At 52.1% G+C, this 23,122-nt stretch overlaps 3 protein-coding genes across 6 annotated transcripts; 1 reads left to right on the forward strand and 2 right to left on the reverse strand.

Annotated features, from left to right (window-relative positions):
• Window positions 1–35: 35 nt before the first annotated feature.
• On the forward strand, window positions 36–2,799 carry LOC121673207 (PDZ domain-containing protein 11). The gene is made up of 6 exons (XM_042046316.1): window positions 36–173; window positions 292–375; window positions 857–913; window positions 1,168–1,266; window positions 1,352–1,412; window positions 2,064–2,799. Exons 1-6 carry the CDS (start codon window positions 87–89, stop codon window positions 2,096–2,098), a joined length of 423 nt encoding a protein of 140 aa, XP_041902250.1. The 5' UTR covers window positions 36–86; the 3' UTR covers window positions 2,099–2,799.
• A 1,714-nt stretch (window positions 2,800–4,513) lies between these two features.
• On the reverse strand, window positions 4,514–20,835 carry LOC121673205 (ras-related protein Rab-6A-like). 4 transcript variants are annotated; one of them, XM_042046311.1, is made up of 9 exons: window positions 20,647–20,825; window positions 19,233–19,291; window positions 17,464–17,517; window positions 15,315–15,414; window positions 12,397–12,525; window positions 12,008–12,119; window positions 9,113–9,206; window positions 7,410–7,476; window positions 4,514–6,570 (listed from the first exon to the last, which is right to left on the reverse strand). In XM_042046311.1, exons 1-9 carry the CDS (start codon window positions 20,723–20,725, stop codon window positions 6,506–6,508), a joined length of 759 nt encoding a protein of 252 aa, XP_041902245.1. In that variant the 5' UTR covers window positions 20,726–20,825; the 3' UTR covers window positions 4,514–6,505. The 4 variants fall into 4 exon arrangements, with proteins under 4 accessions (XP_041902245.1, XP_041902246.1, XP_041902248.1 ...); XM_042046312.1 differs by having other exon boundaries at window positions 15,315–15,409; window positions 20,647–20,738; XM_042046314.1 differs by having other exon boundaries at window positions 12,397–12,502; window positions 20,647–20,738.
• A 93-nt stretch (window positions 20,836–20,928) lies between these two features.
• LOC121673204 (vegetative cell wall protein gp1-like) lies at window positions 20,929–23,116 on the reverse strand. Its single transcript, XM_042046310.1, has 2 exons — window positions 22,044–23,116; window positions 20,929–21,758 (listed from the first exon to the last, which is right to left on the reverse strand). The coding sequence occupies exons 1-2, from the start codon at window positions 22,213–22,215 to the stop codon at window positions 20,929–20,931; spliced, it is 1,002 nt and encodes a 333-aa protein (XP_041902244.1). The 5' UTR covers window positions 22,216–23,116.
• Between the last annotated feature and the right edge of the window lie 6 nt (window positions 23,117–23,122).

A 23,122-nucleotide genomic window follows, 5' to 3' on the forward strand; every position in this document is an offset into this window, starting at 1 on the left:
GGGGCGGGGCGAGGGGCGGGCCGCGGCCAATCGCAGCCCGGTGCGGCCGCGGGGGGCGCGTCCCGGCGGCGCGGCCGAGGGGCAGCATGGAGGGCCGGGTGCCCTACGACGACTTCCCGGTGGTTTTCCTGCCGCCCTACGAGAGCCCGCCCGCCTGGGTCCCGCCGCACGAGGTCAGCCCGGGACGGGGGGAGCGGGGGGATGGGCCGGGGGCGGCGGCGGCGGCCGCGGGGCCCCGCGGGCGGGGTTGCCCGGGCCGGCCCCGGCTGAGCCGCCGCGCGTCCCCCGCAGCGCGTCTATCACCCCGACTACAACAACGAGCTCACGCAGTTCCTGCCCCGCACCATCGTCCTCAAGAAGCCGCCCGGGGCTCAGGTGAGGCGGGCGGCGCCGGCCTGGCGCTGCCTGGGCGCGGTGTCGCGTTCCCGGACGCGGTTCCCAGAGCGTTTCCTGGCATAAAGCGCGCTGGAATTGCGATATTCCCGACTGGCAGCGTCCTGGCACAGGGAGCTGCTGTGACAGGCGTGGGGCGGGCAGGGTGGCAGATTTCAGGCCGGTGGGCAGGGGGAGGGGTTGTTCCTGAAGTCGTATCTCGGGATGTGGAGCTGCTGGGGAATGGGAGCGGGGGCCCCTCAGGTATTCCCGGTGGCAGGAATTAGAAGAGAGGGACTGGTGCTGCTGCCTGGCTGAGCACTGCAGCACCCACGCCTTGGATCCATCTGGGAGACAGCAGGGAGAAGAGTCCTGGGGAATTGGAAGGGTCCTGGACAGGGAGAAGAGTCCTGGGAAATGGGAAGAGAACTGGGCCAAGGGAAGGGTCCTGGTGACTGCATTTCCCTGCTGGTTTTTCCCACAGCTGGGCTTCAACATCCGGGGAGGAAAAGCCTCGCAGCTGGGAATCTTCATCTCCAAGGTGTGTCCATCCTTGTGCCATTCCCGCCCGGACCCTGCCTGTGCCCGTGGGAGCTGCTGAGCCGACTGGGTGTGCAGGGAGGCTCTGGCTGCCTGACACCCTCCCGAGCTCAGGGCTGGGATTTGTCACAAAGCCATCAGAGCATCTTGCACCACTTCCTGGTCTCTTCCCAGCCGCTGGAATTGCTCCCCGGGGCCGTGTGGGAGGGGAGCTGTGGGAGATCCGCTGCTGCCATCCCTGCTCTCCCTTCCCAGGTGATTCCTGACTCGGACGCTCACAGGGCCGGGCTGCAGGAGGGGGACCAGGTGCTCTCGGTGAATGACGTGGATTTCCAGGACATTGAGCACAGCAAGGTGAGCGCTGGGATGGGGAATCCACCTCCTTCCAGCCTCTCAGCCCAGCACAGAATGTGTGGAATCCTCTTTCCATGTTTTCCAGGCTGTGGAGATCCTGAAGACGGCGCGGGAGATCACGATGCGCGTCCGGTACTTCCCCTACAGTAAGTGCCTGGTCCAGGCACCTGGGATGCTCCTTGGGAAGCAAACTTCCATAAATCCCTGCCAATTCCACCCGAGTTTAGCAGCCCAAGGTCACTGACACTGCTGATTTGGGATCAGGCACCACATCAGGATAATGAGGCCTGGCTTCATCTGCCCACACAGGAAAACTCGGGGAGCAGGAAGGTGGGATGGCTGGGGAATGGGAAAGTTAATTTAGAGCTGGAGAAGTAGCTCATTATCCTTGAATAACATAAGGATGAGCTCTGGCACAAGTGCCAGTGGTGGATATCCCTCCCTAAGGATGTTTGAACTGTGAGTGAAGGGAAGGACTGGGTTAACTCCCAGTGTCTCCTTCTGCACCCATAAAGTTCCAAGATTTAAGGGATTAAAAAAAGGGAGAAGTCAAGCCAAACAAGGATTCTTCGTAAAATGGAAAGCGGCCATTAAGAAGAAAAACATGGAGTGGGGGAAGAGGGGATTTCAAACAAATCCTTTTGTTCTAAATGCTGTAAAATCACTTGAAATTACTGGTGGGGGTGCCCTTTTACAGCCAGAGGGTCTCAAACGCTGCCTCCACTTGGAAATGTGTGTTTTCCTGAACATTTTCTGTAATTCCCCCTGGCCATCGTCTCCTTGTCCCTCCCTCCCAGATTACCAGCGGCAGAAGGAACGGACAGTTCACTAACGGGGAGCTTCATCCTGCCAAAACCTCTCCACTCCTTTTCCCCAATGTCTGAGATGACACCTCACGTTTCAGCTGTCACTGGAGGCACCACTGTCCTGCACAGGATCATCTCTTTCCCACGTGGAGGGATGCCAAGGGGCTCATTTGGCTGGAAGATGGACGGGGATTGAGGCTGTGCTCCTGGGAATGGGTGTTGGAACAAGCTGGTGTGAAGCGGGTCCTGGGGGGCAGCTGCTCCAGCAGGATCCAGGTTTTAGCAAGGCTTAAATTGAGTGAGTTCTGGGCTGGTTCTGGATCCCTTGATCCTGGATCCTTGCTTGTTGAGCATTCCTGAGCACGGGCATTGTTCTCCAAGAAATCCACCTGTTGCACCCTCTTGTGCCATGGAATTCTTTCCTTCTCTGTCCCACCTCTGCTGTGCATTGCTGGGAACTCCAGGAGTAAAATCCAGCCCCAGTCCGTGCCCAGCTCTGGCTGTTTGTGCCTCTTTGCTGATAAAGACCCCACAATCCAGGGCTGGGATGTTTGGAAATGTTAATTACCAAGGAAACATGTTCATTTTCAACAAATCCAGGGGCAAATGCCTGGTGAGATCACGCTGTAATGGCTTCCAGACAGCCCTGGCTCTGGCCTTCTCTTCCTTGTGGTGTTTTCCACTTTTTCTGTATAAACAATCAATAAATCAAGTACAGCAACCTGAATTTAGCTTATTCCTACTCAGGAAGTCTGGGTGGGGGTTGGGATGGACCCACCCTCAGCACTATTCCAAGGAAATGCTGGGACAAGGCTCGGCTCCAGCCACCCTTGCAGCCCACAGGAGGAAATTCGGGATCTGCAGCTGTTTCAGGGGTTTTTTCCCACTGGCTCTGCTGGAAGTCAGCCCCTGATTAACCTGGAGTGTTCCAGCACTGCCAGGAAAGAGCAAGGCAGGACTGTGGCTGTGGTGGCACCAGCACAACTCCAGGAGCAGAGCACAACACTGAGCCAGGCTGGGGGTGAGGAAAAGATGCTGGAAAAGAGATTTTCACTCTGAATTAAAAGTTAACTTTTCCACCAGGGGAATGAACATCCTGGAAGCCCCTGCAACACCCCGGGGAGGGGAGGGGAGGGAGAGCTCTTCTATCACCTCTCTGGTCTCACTGGTTTCCCAGAATCTCTGTGTTCCATAGGGAAAGAGGAGCTCTCTCCACAGGAAGCTGCAGATACAATTTCAACGTTGAATTCGTCCCTCCTGCTTCAGAGCATTCCCTGGCAGGAGTTCCAGGAAGGTCTCCCCTGCCCTGGGCAGTTCCTCCCAGGGAATGACTCAGGTGTTTTCCTGCTGACCTGGCTGACAGGAAGGAGTGGATTCTTTCCCAGGGCACAACCATGTCTCGGTTATGTTAATTAGCAAAGCATTAAGGCCACCACAGTCCACTTCACCCTCCAGGACTCAAGCAGTTCCTGATCCCTGGTGGGAAAACAACAGCTCCAGCAACGTTGGATTTTTTTTGTGACTGACAAAACTGAGCCAAGAGGCACAAATTTATAAAATCATGGAATGGTTTGGGTGGGAAGGACCTTAAAGACCATCCAGCCCCACATCCTGCCATGGGCAGGGACACCTCCCACTATCTCAGGCTGCTCCAAGCCCCATCCAGCCTGGCTGGGGACACTTCCAGGGATGAAGGGAGCACTGCCAGGGGTTCAGGCTGCAGTGACTCCCCGGGCAGGGAAGCAGCACTGGCAGAGGTCCTGCAGGTCCTTCTGGAGCAGCAGGATCAGTCCCAGGCATGTTGCAGGGCAGGGCTCAGCTGAGGGCTCCTCAGGGCTCTGTGCTCCTGGCTCCCTTCAGATTCATGTTTGGATCCACAGGGTCCTGTTGTTATCCCAAAATAGGGATCCTTCTTCCCAAGCTTTGCTAACCTTCCCCAGGGCTGAGGTCATTGAAGCATGTCCTGCCCTAACCCTCAACGAGGCAATTCCACCCACAAGCCACTTGTCCTTCCGACACCTGGACATCACTTCCAGCTCACTGGCTGCTCAATTTCTTGGATTAAATCTCCTTTTTTTGCTGATAAGGCTTGAAAATAACAAAGATCAAACATCAAAGAGACTTCCTGAGAAAATCATTACCTATTCCACATTTTCCAACATGTCAGCAAAGACCTTTCTCCTCCGTCCCTTCTCCCCCTCCTCCATCCTTTCTCCCTCCCTCTTCCCTCTTTCTCCTCCTCCGTCCCTCCTTCTCCATTCTTCCTCCCTCTGTCCTTCCTCCTTCTCCATGCCTCCTCCTCTTCCTCCTTCTCCATGCCTCCTCCTCCATCCTTCCTCCTCCTCCGTTCCTCCTCCATCCCCACTCAGGCCAGGAATGTCACAGCTCGGAGCAAACCCCTTTTAGCCCCCCAGCCCCAGTGTGGCAGCAGGAGAGCGCAGTGTTGGTGAAATAACTTTATTTATTTAGTGATACACTGTGGCTGTGTCACACAGTCCTTACTCAGAGTTACAGTCACACTTACTCGCTACAGCTACAGGACAGCGGGGCCGGACACACGGCAGGAACACATCCAGAAAAACAGTGGGAAGGGAACTATTGGATTCCACTAATTACCCCCCGCCCCGGAACTGGGGTCTCCCCCCTCCCGCCCCGTCCGTGACTCGAACAACACGAAGGGACAGCAGAGCTGCCCGTGAGGAGGGACAGCAACACCTGTTCTACAGACACGGACACCGACACCAGCAATTCCCACAATGGGCTATGTACAGGGAATGGGATCAGCTTCCCGACGGGGGCGGGGAGTGGGGAGTCACATCCCAGCTTCCTCCTGCAGCCAGCTCGCCCGGACACGAAGGGACTGGGGCACTCAGTGACCTGCTGCCAGCCCAGGGCTGCCACATCCCAGCCCGGGGCTGTCCCTTCCCGCCCCCAGGTGCCCACACGGTGTCAGGGACCAAGGGACACCCTGCAGGGGAGGGGAGGGGAGTGTCACTGACCCCCAACCGTGGTCACACCGTGGTCACTGTCCTACCCCCAGCACCCTCTGTGTCACACAGGCCAGGTGGGGAAAGGACAGTGAAATTCTCCTCTCTGCCAACTGACAAACCAACATCTGGTGAACCCAAAACCCCAAGAAATCTCTGAAAAGCTCTATCAATTAATGCAAAAGCAGGGGTTGGGGGAGAGGAGGCAACTTCCAACCTCTAAGGTTGGGAAGTGACAGCAGAATTCCCTTCAGCAGCGTCCAATCCTCCAATCCTCCACCCATTGTGACAGGAATTCCCTGCCACTGCTCCCCTCAGCTTCGGCAAAGGTTAAAACTCTCCCAGGAGTGAAACAGCTGCTGATCCCATCCCAGAGCATCTGCTCCAAGGGCAGAGGCAATGGGAATGATTCCAGCAAGCAGCAACCTGGGAATGAGAGTGGAATGTTGCCCTTCCCTCTGCTGTGGCTCTCCTTCTCCATGTGAAGCAGCTTCCGTGAGGAGGAATGGGAGAACGGAGACCAGGGAAGGAGCCTGGGGAGCATCCATGACTCCCAGGGCAGGTACTGCCCCCGCAGTGATGGATTCCAGGCCACTGTTTGCTTCCAGAATCCCTGAGGATCTCTCCCCACCCAGCCTCAGGCTGCAAAGCCTCTGCTCCCTCCTCCTCCCCCACATCTGCAGCCAACACTCACCAACATCCTCTGAATGGGAAGAAATTCCAGCCGAGAGGAGCAGGCTCTGGGATGTTCCTGCCACACAAACGGGAGCAACAAGGCCAAAGCTCTCAGAGTTTGGGGCTTTCCGGGGCCCTGTGTGACACGAGGGGCAAAACTGGGAAGTTGTGAGCAAGAGTTAGCCAGGATCATCCACGGAACGGAGAAACCAGGGAGCTAACGGGGTGTGTGCCCTGCGGGAAGCAAAGCCTGGGAACAGGGAACCTGCACAGTCCAAAAAGGCAAGTCCAAGTGACCGGTTTAAGGAGCAGCCTTTCACCAGAGGAAGTGGGGATGCAGGACAGGGGGCTGGAGAGGGCAGGGGGAGGATGCAAGGCAGGAGGGAAGGTGGAAAACCCACCCCCCAAAGCTTCATTTTTGTCTTCCCTAACTCGGCAGCTTTTCCATGGCATTCACAAGATACATCTGAGCAGGGAGGCTCCAGGTGGGAACAGGGGGAGAAAGGGAGGAAGAGAGAGAGAAAGGGAGAGAGTGTGAAGGGCACCGTGGTGCCAAAGTGCTACAACATAAAAAAATAAACTCAAAAGACAGGACACTCATTCTGCACTCAGGGCTCAAACCATGCAGTGAGAGGGGCGGCCGGGGCTGCTCCCCACCAGCACACAGGGATTCGCTCGCTTAGGAATGGTTTTCCAGCCCCAGAGGGGTGGCAATGAGCGGGATGTTCTCCGGGGAGCCCGGCCGGGCGGGGGTGCTGCTGGCAGGGGCTGTTAGCAGGAGCACCCGCTCTCCGTGACTGGCTGCTCAGGGGGCTTCTCTAGTTTGATGTCAATCACTGCAGGGACAGTCAAGGAATCACCCAGAACAGCATCTGGAAGGGTTGGTTGGTGTCTCTCCATGGCCTGCCTGCACAGGGTTAACTGCAAAGCCAGGGACATGGTGAGACCTTTCAGAGGATGGAGCCCAACTGGACAGAAGGAGTAACAAACTCTGGCATTCTAAAACTGCAAATTCCAGCCTCAGATCAACTGGAAAAGCAGAACTTGTGCTGGCCATTAGTTGTGTACATTCGTATCTAGCCCATAAACAGGGTCACACGATCCCACCATGGTCTGGGTTGGAAGGGACCTTAAAGATCACCCAGTGCCACCCCCTGCCATGGGCAGGGACACCTCCCGTAATCCCAGGGTGCTCCAAGCCCCGTCCAGCCTGGCCTTGGACACTTCCAGGGATCCAGGGGCAGCCATAGCTTCTCTGGGCACCCTGTGCCAGGGCCTCACAATCCTCACAGAGAAGGATTCCTTCCCAATATCCCATCTAACCCTGCCCCCTATCAGTGGGAAGCCGTTCCCCCTTGTCCTGTCACTCCAAGCCACTGTAAATATTCCCCTTCCATTCTCCTTGTTGGCTCCTTCACATCCTGGAAGGCCCCAGTGAGATCACCCCAAAGCTTCTCTTCCCCAGCCTGAACAATCCCAATCCTCCCAGACTTTCCTCATGGCAGAGCTGCTCCATTCCCCTGCTCATTTTGGGGCTCCTCTGGACACACTCCAACAGCTCCATGTCCTGTTTCAGCCACATCCCTGCAAAACCCATCCCCACAATATGCCAAAGAAAGTCAGTAAGCCCAACTTAACACCAGATAATTCCAATTCCATGGGAAAACAAGGATACTGTCTTCTTTGCTCTTCTCTGGTGTGCTGTCCATCCCAGGTAAGGCAGCAGCCACACGGCGGAAAAGCTGGAAAGCAGCAAGAGAGAAGCTCAAGGCTTGTCAGAAAAAATTCCCGTTAAAAACATTGTTTTACAGCAGGACTCGGAGTCTGAGTTGTATAAAGTCATTAAGGGGGTACTTCAGCAGGCAGTGATGCCATGAGAATTTTATGCAGGAAATTTAACAGGTTTGAAAGAACTTATTTTAAAGAACTTGTTCAGTACCTACAAAGCCCACAGTTTTATTTTACCTGGTCCTGCTTGAAGAGAACATGGAATTAATTACTAACATTCTTCCAGGGATCCATGGAACTCCCTCCTGCACTCACTAAACACTATTTACCATGCCCAGCCTCTGCTCGTGCCCACAGGGTGAGCACCTGGGGATTTCTGATCACTCACCTGGCACCGAATATTCCCCTGTGGAATAACTGAGCTTTTACAGCCCAGCCCTTCAGGTCGGTCCTGCTGCCAAACAGCCATTCCTGAGCTGGTTCCAGGGAGCTGCAGTTACACTGGCAAGGCTGTGCTAGAGCTGGGAAGGGCTATTTATCCCCAGAAAATCCAGAAAATGGCTTTGAAAAATTTCTCAGTGTTTGGAGCTCATCCTGCTGCCCTCACACAGCACAGACACCGCCAGGCTGCTGAACTCTACTGCACCAAACACCAGAGCAATCGCTGCTGCTGAGGATTTTCCTCCTGGCAGCTTGGCAGGGGCTCCTCAGCCACCCCTCCAAAGGGTGTTCCTTGGGAAACCAAGGTCCCAGCGAGCTGCTGGAGTTTGCAGCCTTCAAATCCCAGCTCTCCCCACAAACACCCGCTGGGCAAAGAAGGCAACAGGAGATAAAATCAAACACTAAAGAGGGTTTGATCCAGACCAGCCACAAAAGCCGAGCCCAAAGCCTCCTAATCCCACTGTGAGGTTGCACCAAGCTGCTGGTGTGCAGCAAACTCCTGAGGATGTTTCCCAACTCCCTCCAGGGCTCACAGGTCCTTGTTCCAAACTCTGTCACATCCAGAACAATCCCTGAACCAGTGGAGATGGGAGTCACAAGCAAGAGACAAAGGGCACAAGCAGAAATCTGAGAAATTCTGCTTAAAACAAAAATGTAAAGGGTTTTTTTTTGCTGTTTGGTCGATCAAACACTGGCACCTGGACAGTCCCTATCCTTTGAGATATTCCAAACTCAGCTGGAGTCAGCTCTGAGCAGGAGGGTTGGAAGGGAAGATATCCAGAGATCCCTTCCAGCCTCAACTCTTCTAAGATTTCCAAGATTCTCTGGCTGGCAAACAGAAGGAGGAACTTCTACTCCAGTGCATCAGCAGAAACAATTCTCCCCCCTGATGTCAGCAGTGATTTCAGCAAACAGTGCATTGACTGTGGACCACACCAAACCAAATTCCAGCTGATGGGCTGCACAAAACTACGATTTTTCCCCTTTCCCATCCCTCAGCACATTCTGGAGTGAGTTCTCCTTTCTTTCAAGGTTTAGCTTTGACAGGGAATCATTGACTCAACAGGAAAGGAGCTTCCACTACACAAACCAAGACAGGGGTTGGCATTAAACAGGAGGAAATTCCTGCAGGATCACAAACCCCACCCTGGAGCAGACCCAGAGCAGTGAGGGACAGATTCCTGGCTGGAGAACAGCACATGGATGTACCTGTTTGACATTGTACCCAGTCTTTGCACTGGTCTCAATGAACATCACATTCAGCTCTTTGGCTCTCTGTTCCCCTTCCTCTGTGGTGATTTGCCTGGAAAAGGTGGAAAACGGAGACACAAGGAACAGGAGGAAGAGTTAGAGATGGCTCTGAGTGAGTGGCTGCTCCCCCTCCAAGAGGCTACAGCCCACCTCAGGACCCTCAAGGCTGCACCACAATCCAGCTCGGAGTGAAACCACCTCAGGGAAGCTCCCCAGGGAACACCTGGAGTTGTGGTAGATGAGCAGCACAGGATGAAGCTCGTGCAGAATATCTGAGCCTCATCCACAGCATTCCACAGAAGGAAAAATCCCCACACCGAGACAGGGAACTTCTCAAACCTGACAGAGAGAGTGTTGTGAGGTGACACAAAGGCTCCAGAAAGGCTCCAGCAGCAGGGACAGTGCAACAGCTTGGGAATAAGCACCTGGAATTGCCCCTCAGAGCACCACCCTGTGTCCCACTAAATCCTGCTTCAGCACTGCTCTCAATACACAGCACATCCAGCTCTTGGGCTTTTCCCTCCCCATCCTTAACAGAAACCTGTCTCCAGCAATGGGAACAAATCCCAGAGCACAAAAACCAAACCAAAGCAAAAGAGTTCAAAAATGAGAGAAAGAAAACTGCAGGGAGAAGAAAAACAAACAAAAAAATAAACCAGCCACCAACTGAAGCAACATTGAGAGGAATGAAAAACTCAACAGGCTGCACTGAACAGGAACAGAGCTATTTTTAGTGCTGCTTTTCGGCCTCAGAACTTGCCTCATCCCTGGCTTTTATCAGAGGATGAATGGCTCCCCTGTATTCTGCCTCAAAAAATGTCACCTTTGTGACACCAGTGGTGGCTTTGTCCAGCCTTACAGGCCCAGAATTTCAGCCTCACACAAATCCAACTTCCTTTGAAAAGAAAGGCAAGGCAGCTCCTGTTCCTGACACCCAGATATTCCCTTCCCCGTCATTCCAAGTGCCAGCCCGGGAGTGCTGTCGCATTCCCCTCCTAAAATACGAATTTCCAGTGCTGCACGAACTTCAGCTGCAGCTGCTTCAAACCATTTTCTGGTACTTTGAACTCTTCCAGCAGTGCTGGGCCAGCTGTTGTGCACCATCAGGAAACACTCCAAGGCTGAAATGATCCCACTGGGCTTTCCAGTTTCACATGAAACTGGACTTTGACAGGAATTAGAAATGCCAGGTTACTCAGTCAGGGAGCTGCAGTTATTCCCAGCTCCCAGAAGGGCATGGGAAAGGCTCAATGGCCAAAATCCAGAGCTGGCTCAGGGAGAACATCTTGGATTTTGCTTTTGTGAATGACTTCACAGACAGACCATGAGTTCATCACACATGGAATTCTTAAGCAAAATGAGCTGGACATACTTTATTGCATTCCTGAAGCCCTGAGCACCAAGTTTTAGGAATATTTCCAAAGTGCAAGGCATAGGACACCTCAAAATGCTTCCCAGTGAAGTGGGAAAAGCCAAGTAGAATTATCCCTGCTCTCCCTGCTGGGGATGAAAACTAAAAACCTGCATGGCAAACAGCCAGGGATGTAGGGGATGTTGGGACACAAAACCACCAGAACCACAGGAGAAAATATACATCACAGCACATCCTGAAGGAATGTTCAACTGCAGGAGGGAGTAAAGCTGGGGCTAGAATTTAAAATGTGGGAATGTCCCACAATGGAACACTCAGATCACTCTGCCCATCATCCCAAGAAACAGAGTGAACAATGATACTCAAATAAAAGTGCAAGATTTTGCTGAGAAAACACGAATTTCATCTATAAATTGTTCTCCTTTGATCAGGAAAGTCTTGTGAACAGCCAGAGGAAAAGGATTTGATATTTTAAGACTATTTTGCTGTGAGATCCAGGTGTTTCCCTGTGAGGTGTGATTTTCTTCGCATCAGATCAAAATCCCCTGTGGTTCCAACCCCTCACACATCCCCTGACACCCAAAGCCCACATTTTTGGGGTGTGTGAGGCTGTTTCAGCTGGAAGGGTTGGAATTGCCTGGTTTACTCCATCTTCCCTTTGCCAACTGCTTCTGGCACCACCCACTAGAATAAAAACCTTCCCTTATCTCCACTGCTCCTGATACCTTCCTAAGGAACAAAAATCTCTGAAAATATTCAACAAAATTATTGTTAAATCAACAATCCAGAGAAGGATTTGAAATAGGAACACAAAGTAAAGCCTGTGCTCTTCTAAGAACCCATTACATTGGTTATTTTGGTTGAAGTGCTGGAGAATTAAGAGTTTTAAAGCGAAACATTTTATGGCACCTCCCAAAACATTAAGTCTGTGTCATTTTAGGAGTCTAATTAAACTTTTGGGTCTCTTGGGGAAGTTTGGGTTTTGCTGATCTGGCTTCCTCACACACATCCACAAGCTCAGTGTGTGCTATGTGTGTGACATGAAATTTACACCCAGAGAAGTTCGTACTTTTAGATCAATCCTACAAAAGTTCATGCTGCATTTTAACGAGGAGAAACTGTCATGAACTTCCAGCTGCACATGCAGAGAGAGAGAGGGAAATTAGGGAAAATCAGCTGATTTCCTCACTTTTGCAGGCACCTTTTAGCCTTTACCTCAGTGTGAAAATGAAAATCAGACAAAATACCCCACTGAGAAAATGCTGTGAAACCGCTTAGGTAATTTTTTTAGGTGGGTTTAGGTGAGTTTAAAACTATTTGTAGGAGAGAAAAGGGAATAAGTTTTGCTGAAACCAGAAATGTGAATTTCCTGACAAGTAAATGGTGCTGTGTTTAAAACCAAGCCTTGTTTCAAGCCCAGACTGGCCCCAGTCCCTCTGGTGGCTCTGGGCAGGGCAGCAGGGCCCAGTTTGCCCCGTTACCTCTTGTCTGCCAGGTCGGTTTTGTTCCCCACCAACATGATGATGACATCACTGCCTCGCTCTGTCCTGACGTCATCGATCCACTTGGAGGTTTGCTGGAAAGAATTCAAGTCTGCAGGGAGGAACGAAACAGCAAAGCTGAGGATAAAACTCCTTCAGGAGAGGGAGAATGCTTCACTTGTACTCAGGTGCTTCTCCAAACCTCCCCCCCCCCGCATAAATGATTTCCCACCCAGACGGAAAAAGAAGGAAGGGGGGAAAACATTTCTGATTTTAATGATCTTTGCAGAACTTGTGGTTGTAACTTCTCAGTTCTGCTCACATGGGGTGTTTCCAACAAGGCCACAGCAGAGCACCGCTGCCCTGGGCTGTCACAGGGCCACACTCACTTGTGATGTCATAGACCACGACGGCGATGGTGGAGTCGCGGATGTAGCTGGGGATGAGGCTGCGGAACCGCTCCTGCCCCGCCGTGTCCCAGAGCTGCAGCCGGACCTGCTGGGGCCAGCCCGGCCCACCAGGGAGAGGAGAGAGAGCAGGAAAACCCTTTAGGGAAAAGGCCACTTCCACAGCCAACTGCAGCAGCTGAGGTGACCTCATCATCTCGCCCCAAATCCAACCACTGCAGAGCTGCTTCCCAGATCTGTTTGTAAAGGGCTTTAATTCCCTCCTTTGCTTGCCCAGAGATCCTGCTACTCCCAAACATCTCTAGGATTTGGCTACCACCTCATTGCTGGGGGTAGCCAACAGTACAGCACTGATCTCCCAGGATTATGGATGGGAACTCCACAGGACTCGTAGCCTGGAGCATCTCTGATCAAAGCTTTTGGGGCAACCCCCACAGGACAGACACCAGGCAGGAAAACGGCATCCAACCTCCAGCACGGAGCATCCAGATGATGGCAATGGAGATTTTCATGTGAGATTAAAGCAATGGTAACTTAAATCCCAGCAGAAATGAAAGCAAATGTTACACACTGCAGGGTTCAGGTGGTGCAAAGGGCATCGGGTTCTCCCTTCCAGAGCAGCACGGGAGTCACAAAGATGCTGGGCCAGGTAGAGTTTGACCCCAAACACAAACTGTTGTTATTATATACTATTATATATTATTATATATGACAGCTCCAAGGTCTGGGACCTGCCTGGCTGAACCAGCACTGCTCAAAAACTCCCAAAACGCTCCAAACAAAAAGCTTTCTGCACTGGGAGTGCCTCCCTTTCCTTCACCCCACAGTGCCAGAAAACAGGATTGCTCCTCACTCCCAACAGTTTTATGGAGGCAGCCACTGGTCCCCAGTTTACAGCCAGGAAAAATCCCAGCAGGGAGGCAGAGCACTGGTTAATGAGGCAGCCCATCAAGGAAAAAGCAACTTCCCCAGGACCAATGATTGCTTGTTTAGAAGAGGAAGAGAAGCTGATAAAGCACAGGGCTGCAGCCAGATTCAAAACATCATCTTATCTACATCAGGGAATGTCGAGCTGATGCTCTGGGGCTTAAGGAAGATTAGGGTTTATAGTTAAAGCAATTAGCTCTTGCTTCATTTTGAATGCAGGTTTGATTACAGGAGCAGAAGTCAGGGCTCTTCTCCATGCCAGGAAACTCAAGGTGACAAACTGTGAGCACCTGGGCAGTGTCACAGCAGAGCTGGAAGATCAGATTGATCCCGACAGCTCCTGGACTCCCCAAGCTTCCACACCCTCCCTGGACAGTGCTGTTACACTGGGATATCCACCATGAACATTCGCCCAGGTGGTGACTGAACCACCCCAAACCTTCAGACTCACAGGCACAAGGCAACTGGAAGAAGCACCACAGAGCTGGCCCAGGTAATTCGTTTAATTTGTCATTTGTGCAGGGTGATGCTCTTTGAGGGAAGGTCTCCAGTGAGCAGGAACCACACAGACACTCCTGAGGTGACCCAGGTTTGCTGCATTTCTACAAGTCCAGGTTTGTGTGCACCCATTTTAGAAGGGAAAATATAAATAACCACCGTGGGACACCAGGAATGAGCCCAGCCTCCCTTAGGAACAACCTTCAGGAGAGGCCTGAGCTGAGTATGGACTCCCCCCATGGATCTCTCCACCTGCCTTTTGGGATGTCCAGCACATCAACAATAACTAAACAATTTCCTTGTGCCCCCCAGAAGTACCTGAGCATGTTCCTTCTGCAACACATGAGAACTTTAAACCTCTCTGTCACTAAGAGCAGTGAAAAAATGAAATTATCTGCAAAGATCAGCCCGTAACTGAAGAATGATGAGATCAGCTGTCACTTATATACTTCTGACATGGCTGGGAGCTGTTAAGAACAGCCTGGACTGGCAAAATGTTGCCAGCTGCCTGGATAAACAGCATCCTGTACCTGTACAGTGGGAAAAATGATGCCAAGCTGTGCATCCTGCCCTGCTGCCTCAGCCAGGAGAGTCCCCAGCACAGGCCACCACCTGCACATCTCCGTGCTCCCCACACAGGCCAGTTTGACATCATTTGCACCAAACCAGGAACTCCCCCAGAATTCTCTCCAGCTTCAGGACTGGGAGAAAGACCAGGAAATTATTTGCCCTGAATAGTGAGGATAAATCACAACCTATTGTTTGCTAAGCACTTCAGCTTAGCAGAGTGAAACAAACACCTGGTCCTCACTCAAAACTTGTTGGTAAAAGAATAAAGCTGGGCCAGAGCTTTTCCACCTCCGCTGTTTTCTTTACTGAAATTTATATAAATCCTGATACTGGAGATTAACAAAACCCCCACCAGATCAAGTGGGATCAACAGCAAGGAGTTACAATGAAATAATTCTCTTCATGATTTCCTATCTTGTACTAAAACATTCATGTCAAGAGTCACAGAGAATTTCCCTCTAAGCTTGTTTGTTCTTTAGAAATTGTGGTTGTTGCATCTCTCCTCTTTCAAAAGCTCTCTCATGAATCTCCAGGTCTCTTTTCCAACTAAATGGGAATCTTGAATCCTCCTAAGTCACTCCATGGCTTCTCTGTTTAAAAGGGTCTTGTCCTGTTTTATCTACTCTGACAACGTTCCTTTGCTTTGGCACCTGAAGCTGTTACTTGTACAACCTGTCTCATTACCCAGAAATGAAAAAAAAATTAATAATTTTGAAGTTAAAAAAATAAAAAACACAACAGAAAAACATGAAGCTTTCCAAAGGCTACCAACAACCAGCACAGACACAGGAATTCCCAGTCCTGGGAATGAGCTGTTTTAGCTCTTTTTAGGTACCACCACCACTTCCAGAGTAAAGATATGTGTTACAAGCAAGGTCCCTGAAGACCCTGGGCTCGATACCTACTTGTGATGTCAAAGACAATGAGAGCCACAGCAGAGTCACGGATGGAGCTGGGAATGAGGAACCTCTCCTGGCCGGCTGTGTCCCACAGCTGCAGCCTGATCTGGGAAATGGAAAAGTGTAGGGGAAGGGGAAAGGGAACAGCAGGAAAATGGAGAACAAAACCAAAACTCAAGTGAAATAAAAACAAATAAATAAAAATAAGTTGCAAAGCAAAACTAAGGCAACAAAAGGAAAGTTCAAATGGAACAGAAACATGAAAAGAGGCAGCGACACTTCCCGAGGTCTGGGAACATCCCTCCCTCCACACACCCGGGAATATCTCACACATACCAACACCAGAAACCAGGAGAGCCCTACAATCCCTCCTCACAGCACCTGCTAACGAGGGAAATGCACAGGCAGGCCTCAGGGATCCTGCCAGAACAGCCACACGAGCAGCTGGCCAGATGTGGGACTCCTGCCCCTACGGACCACCTCACCCTGGTCCGGATGATCCCACTGGAAAACTGGAGGTGGTGGAACACAGAACAGTGACCACCCTCCAGGCTGACTTCTCCTGCCCTGCAACCCAACAAGGCTGGGAAGATACGGACACACAGAGAAGGAAATACTGCTCGGTCTTTCAGGAATGAGGGGAACTGGCACATGGATGTGGCTCATGACAGCCAGGACTGAGCATGGGGCTTCTGGTGACTCCAGCTCACTTTATGCCACACATACCAGTGCTGGGAATGTCACACAGCTGCCCTTCCTGGGAGATGGTTTTGAAGAATCAAATGTATTCCACATGTATTTCATGGAATCCCAGAATGGTTTGGGTTGGATCTTAAAAGTTCATCCCATTCCCACCCCTGCAATGGGCAGGGACACCTTCCACTGCCCCAGGTTGCTCCAAGCCCATCCAACCCAGCCTTGGACACTTCCACAGATGAGTATCCCTTCTGCTGGTTTGTCCAGGCCACGTTTAGAGCTGAGTGACGGAACACAGGTACAATTTCAGGATGCATTATTTGCTGTAAGGCCACATCAAATCCACCAAAGCACACATCCCAGCTGGAGGCTCAGCATTCCTCATTTCCAGCCCAGAAATCAAAGCCTATTGCAAAATCCAGCATTAAGCACATCTGAGAAATTATTCCAGTGTCTGAATTTTCCCAGCTTGTTTGCTTGTATTTGTCCCTCCTCTTATCTACATTCCACACCTCTGTTATTTGAACAGGCTTTGTGGGCTCTGTGGACCACTTACACAATCAGGAAAGCTAACAGCATTCCAACATTGGCAGGAAAATGGTATTTTGGGGATAGCAGGGCAGCAGGTGAATGGCATCCTGACTTACACAACCATGAGAAACCCACAGCGCTACAACAGCACACAGGCATCCACAGGTGTCAAGCAGCATTCCCAGGATCTCTGCCTTAAACAAAGGTTAAGGAAGGGCTTTTCTAAGAGTGAATCATTGGTAAAATGGCAGAGAAGCTCTCAGGAAACGCATCACACATGCTGGGAAGAGACTTCTTTGAAGCAGGAGGCCCAAAGCTCCACACAGAGCGTCCCCTGCTCCCCACAGCTCTGTCACACTCCTCACACAGCACTAAACTGGGAAAAAGGCAAATACTGGCAAAACATGAGCAAACCCACAAATACTGAGAGGAAATCCAGGAGAAGGGAATGAGGAGTCTCTGTGCAAACAGGAATCTCATGCAGGCTAAATCCTAAATTGCTTTATTGCAGCAGGTCAGAGCTGTGTTATTACTCGGAACACCAACTCCTTGGCTTTTTATTGGCTTCAGGACCTGCACTGGATGATCCATGTGGGTCCCTTCCAGCTCAGAATATCCTGTGGTACCTGAGGTCTGCTCAGCCCTTTGTATCCTGACAACCCCAGAGGCAGAGTTGCAAATTCTGGGAGCAACCCACACCTAAAGCAGGTACACACAACAGGCAGCACGATCCCTGGGAAATGGCAATTATCTGGCACCAGTTTTGCATGGAAGACTTTGACTTCCTCATAGGGGTATCAGATCTTGTACCAGTGATGGGATTCAAGCAAGGCTGGCTCTCAGGTGGCTGCTGGGGGATTGCAGCAGCTGCTGGAGGAAGGGCCAGGGGGAAGAGCCCTCCCAGCCATCCCACTCCCACCCCACTCACCGTGCGGTCCTCCAGGTACATTGTTTTGGACAGGAAATCAATTCCAATGGTTGCCTGGAAAGAGGAGAAGCATTAGGAGCTGTGACTTGCCTTCCAGCATCCCCATCTTTCTGCACAAATTTTCAGAAATGTTCACAAACTTCTTGTGAAGCTGGTGAAGTGATTTGCCTTCAATCGCCTTCAATTGAGGTGATAAAACCAGAGCAATCTGGGGATCTGCACCAGCTGCATTTCACAGCGTTCTTCAACACTTCTCAGCTCCACAAGAACCTCAGAGTCTGGATTTTAACCTCAGACATTCCTGTATCTCCACACAGATCATACCTGAGCTGGCAGCTCCTTCTAGCCTGCCCCAATTCAGTCTGGTAAGAATTATCTTGTTAGAAATACCCAAAAGGTAGAATAAACGAGATCTATAAAATATGGGCAACTGAAAGCTAAAGAGCCACGTTTATCCAGGCCTTTCCACTTCAGCATGTGCTTCCAGTGACACTCAGCAGCTTCATTTCCCTGGCAGGTCTGCATCCACTCCCATTCCCATTGCTCCAGCAATTGCAGCACAAAGACATTTAAAATAATGCACTCAGTTAGGTGCACTCCCAGGCACTTCAGTCAAGGAGCTGTCCCAGCCCATCAGAACCCCAGGAAAGAGGAGAGAGCTCCTGATGTAACAGATTTGGTATATTATCCCCACTCTTAACACACACGGCTTGTGCTGGGAGGGTTCCAGCAGAACGTGGACCACTGGATAATTGGAAAAGAGCAACACAGTCGGTTTTGGGAGGGAGAATTTATTTCTGGGAGGTCTATTTTCCACCCAGGCCATGGTTTATAACAGCTACAGTAAGCAATAAATAAATCTATGAGAGCATCTTACAAGAGTCAGGAAAAGAATGGAAGCACAGGAAAAGAAAAAACACAGGAAGCACAAGAGGATTCAGTTCCAGTGAATGACTTGTCCTCAACTTCAAATCACCCCAATCTAAACCAGTAACTCTTTCAGGCTGAATTAAAAGAGGAAGCCCCAACCTCATCTGCTTTAGAGATATTTGATATTCCCCTGAAATATTTCTGAGTGCCTTTGATGCAATTAATTCTTCCCAAAATCTTCAGGCCTCTTACACATCTTCTGCTTTTCATCTGCAGCCTCTTCATCCCTACCCCCTCTTTGCCTGCCAAGACTTCCCTGGCTTTTCCTATCTTTAGTGCTTCAGTCAAAAAATAGGAATAAAAAAATTGAGAGACAAAGTATACCAAGCTGACTTCTGGCAGATCCATCTACACACTCCAGACTCAACTATTCCAACTTAAATGGAAGCTCTAAAGATAACAGACACCAAGAATGTCAGAGGATGTTGGCATTTTATTCATTCCTCGTCTCCTGAGGCTCCCATATCCATCACCAGAAATCCTGACTGTCATCTTCCCATAAAACAATGTTCTCCCCATTTTCCTCAAGGTTTCTCACTGGATCTATCCCACGTCCAAAGGGAATCTACCCCACATCCAAAGGGGATCTATCACCCATCCAAAGGGGATCTAAACCTTGCTGCCTTTCTGGACACTGCGCTTCCTGACATCACACTGGATGCTTTCATTTAATCATGAAGCTTCATCTCCATTTCACGGCACATTTTAACCTCTCATCTGATCTTGAACTGACATCTCACAAAGAAATGGTCTCCCAGGCATCCATCTGAACAGCAGGGAATAGATTTATGCATATATATATATATATATTTAAAAAGCAAATAAATACTATCACATACCTGGTATGTATTGTCAAAACTGTCATACATAAACCTGGTGATCAGGGAGGTCTTCCCAACTACAAGAGAAGAGAAAAATTACTTTCAAGCAGCAGTGGAAAAAAAAAATTAGCACTGCTTTGGGAGTGGCACTGATCTGACAGCAGCTGCCAATCTCAGGCCATTCCAGCTACACCTTCCTGGGAAATAGCCAGCTGGAAACTTCATTCCCAAAATGACAGAGGCAGATCAACCTCTGCAGGTCCAAAATTAATCATGGAGATAACCTAGCCCTCAAATCAGGTGTGTGGATAACAAGGAACCAGTTGTTTGCTTTGGGCAAGCAGTAAATCTGCTTTGTTACCCTGTTCTGCTCCTTATGTAATCCCCAAGTCTGGGACATAAACATCAAAACAAAGCAGGTGATACCCCAGATGCTGTTCTGCTGCCTCTGGCTGCATGGAAAAACAACATTCCACACTCCCACCCTTCCTTCGTAACAAGATTTTAGATACAGAGCAAACTCTGGTGCCTTGCTTCAAAACTTTAAATTTACATCTCCAAATACCATCAAGAGACAAAGTGCAGAACTGACAAGAAGTGAAAAACAAAGATAAAGCTCCAATTTTCACTCAGGAAGCTGGAGGAAGCCAAGAAAAATGCAAAGGACGTGGATGGAAGAGGAAAAAGGAATAAATTGCCGAAAAACGTTGTGAAATTATGAACATTGGAGAGGGTTAAAAACAGATTAGACAAACGCATATCAGCAGCAATGTCAATCCTGCATTGGAAAGGCTGGCAAATTAGAGAACTTCTGGAAAACCCTCCAGTCCCAGGCTCAAGGAGAAGCTGAGCAGTAACAACCCAGGGATGGTTTAGATTGGAAGGGACCTTAAAGCTCATCCAGTTCCACCCCTGTCATGGGCAGGGACACCTTCCATAGCCCAGGTGGCTCCAAGGCCCCTCCAACGGGCCTTGGACACTCCCAGCGAGAAACACCACGATTCCAAGGAAAACACACAACTCATCCATCTATTCCCGGGGAAGGGGCACAAAAGGGAGGCCATTTGAGGCAAAACAAAACCCCCGCGGGTGGAAGGGAGGCCGCGGCCAGGGGGGCAGCGCAGCCGCCGGGAGCCCCCGCAGCTCTGGGGCCGCCTCCCCGCACGGGCTGCGGGCGCACTGCGGGCCCGGGAGGGCGGAACGGAGCCCCGGCCGATGGGAAGGGCCGGGAACGGAGCCCCGGGCCCCGCCAGCCCCGCCCGCCGAGGCCTCAGGCCGGGCCGCCCCTCCCCGAGCCCTGGCACGGCCCCGCCAGGCCCGAACCGCGTCCCCCGGCCCGGGCACGGCGCGGCCTCGGCCCCGCACGGCCCCGGGCGCTCCCCCCGCCCCGCCGGCCCCTCCCGGTTCCGCCCGGGCCCGGCCCGGCGCTCACCGCTCTGCTCGCCCAGGAAGACGAGCTTGAACTTCCTGAGCGGGTTCCCGAAGTCGCCGCCGCTGCCGGGCGCGGACATGGCGGCGCGGGGGGGCCGAGCGGGAGCCGTGATGGGGACAAGGAGACAGCGCCGAGCGCTCCGGTACCACCGCCCCGCGCGTCACCTCCGCCGCGTCACCGCCGGCCCGCCCCGCGGGGAGGCGCGTTGCCATGGCGACGGGAGGCGGGACGGGACCATGGCAACGGCGAGGGCGAGGGCCGTGGTGCCGGGGAGGGCGGTTGCTATGGCGACGGGAGGGGGGTTGCCGTGGTGCCGGGGAGGGCGGTTGCCGTGGCGACCGGGCGGCCTCCGGGGCGAGGATGCTGCGGCTTGTAGCGGGATGTGCCCGGGCTGTAGCGGGGATGTTGTACTGCGAATGGAGCCGGCTGTACCGGGATGCACCCGGCTGTGGTGCGGCTGGACCCCGCTGTACCGGGGATGGTTGCAGCAGAATGGGTCTGGCTGTACCAGGGATGGTTGTACTGGGATGTACCAGCTGAAGCGTGGATGGGCCCGGCTGTAGCAGGGATGGGCCCAGCCGGGACTGGCTCCACCAGGTCCTGCATCACCTCATCCGCCCCTGCACAGGATGCTCCCCCCCAGGCACAACACGGAGCCTGCACCGGGCCACCGGGTGGGTTTATTGGTATCAGTGTCACAGAGCTGTGCACAGCACGGGCAGGTGACAGCCACGCTGGTGATGCACTCGACTGGGGCCATCGCACCTGCCCTGGCCCTGTGCTGGTACCCATGGGAACAGGGAGTACCGTGGGGCTTTTCAGCGTGGTGGGCCCGGGATGAGCTGCAGCAGCTCTCACCACCACTACCAGGGCTTGGAGTAGGTGCCGGGAGCCTGGGGAGGAAGGGGGACCTATGGCGACTGTGAGGGGCTGAGGGGGCTGTGCCAAGTGTGGCACAGTGGGGACACTACAGGTGGCTGCAGCCCAGACTGGGGCGTGGGGGGCTGGCAGCTTAACTCTCCTCTTTCTCAGCTTCCTCCTTCTCATCTTCATCATCCTTCTCTCCCTTGAGCTTCTGGCGAGCAAATTCCTCAATGACAATGTCCTCCTCGCTGGAAGGGAGAGCAGAGCACAGTGAGCCCGCAGGAGGGGAAATCCCTGCTGAGCCCAAACCCTGCTCCTAATGGGACAACGCAGTGGCCACTCCGCCCTGTCACCCCCCAGGGAACACTCAGGTCACTGTGAGGCAGAGCCTGGCCCCAGCACACAAACCCAGGCCCCATCACTGTGAGCCTGCATGACCCAAGGAGCTGGGCCTGCAGCTTCTGGTGGTTTTTAAGACAATATTTTGCATTTCCAAGGGAAAAGAAGGAAAGGAAAACAAAGAGCTGAGTTACCTTCTGGAGAAAGGTGAGCAGCGAGTGACAGCAAGGGAGAGCATAAAGTGAAAAGTAGGGGAGAAAACAGAAAAAAGAAGTCAGCAAAAGAGATCCCAAAAGCTTGGAAATGTGAAATGATTTGGCAAAACCTACATGGAGCCATGGTGGGTACAGACCAAGAGATTTGCATGACAGAAGTTTAAATAGTCTCACTGAGCTGGGAAAAGGATGGTGTGAAAGGGATAGGTGTGAAAGCCTGGAGCTGCAGCCTGGTTTTCCAGGCCCCAAATCCCAGTGCTCGTGTCCTGTTGCAGGGTGTAACCAGACCCGAAACCTTTGGGGTTTTACAAGGCAGGGCCGTGGCTGTCAGGAATGGATTTGGCACTGCAGCTTCCCAGCTGTGGCTTCAGACGGAATAAGCTGATGTGGGAGGAGAAGAGGCCTCTGGTGCTGGGGAATGGGCAGGGGCAGAGGGATGTGACTTCCAGCAGCCCAGGGATCTCTGTGTGGGGACCAAGACCATGGGGATATTGGGTCCAGTGGTGGCATTTGTGGCTGGAAGACACTGCCAGCTGCTTTTGAGGGACAGGGCAAGGCCTGGGCTTGCAGCTGCTGTGGTGGCAGCAAGAGTTGTTGTCAAATAAGCCCTGGAAGTTTGCAGAACACATCCCAATCCTAGGATTTGATCCCTCCTGCTGCCTCTGGGAGTGGCTGCTGTGACGCAGGCTCAGGGCTTTGAGATCTGGGTGGTTTAATGCAAGGATGTAACCTCAAGCTGGAATGTCACATCCATCTGTGATGGATCTGTGTGGTTTGTGTGTTAGAGGGAACGTCTCTTTACCTGGGCTTAGCTGTACTCCAGTGAAAAGCACAGGGAGAAAGGGATGGGGAGAGAAAAGTTGTGCAGGTTAATACAGAAAGGACATTTCAACTAACAGCTCTCCTTAGTTCTTGTGTGTTTTCCTGGAAAGAGGAACACTGGGAAGGGTGCTATGGGGAAGACATCTCCCACCCTGCTCCAGGACACAGGGCGGGTGCAGCACAGCTGGGAAAACTGCTCCCACCCCGCTCCAGGACAGCTGGAGCTGTGCCCATCC

This window comes from Corvus kubaryi, unplaced genomic scaffold (genome assembly GCF_017639235.1).
Source record: "Corvus kubaryi isolate FWS band 111438036 unplaced genomic scaffold, C.kubaryi_AGA036_p1.0 65280, whole genome shotgun sequence".
NCBI lineage: Eukaryota > Metazoa > Chordata > Aves > Passeriformes > Corvidae > Corvus > Corvus kubaryi.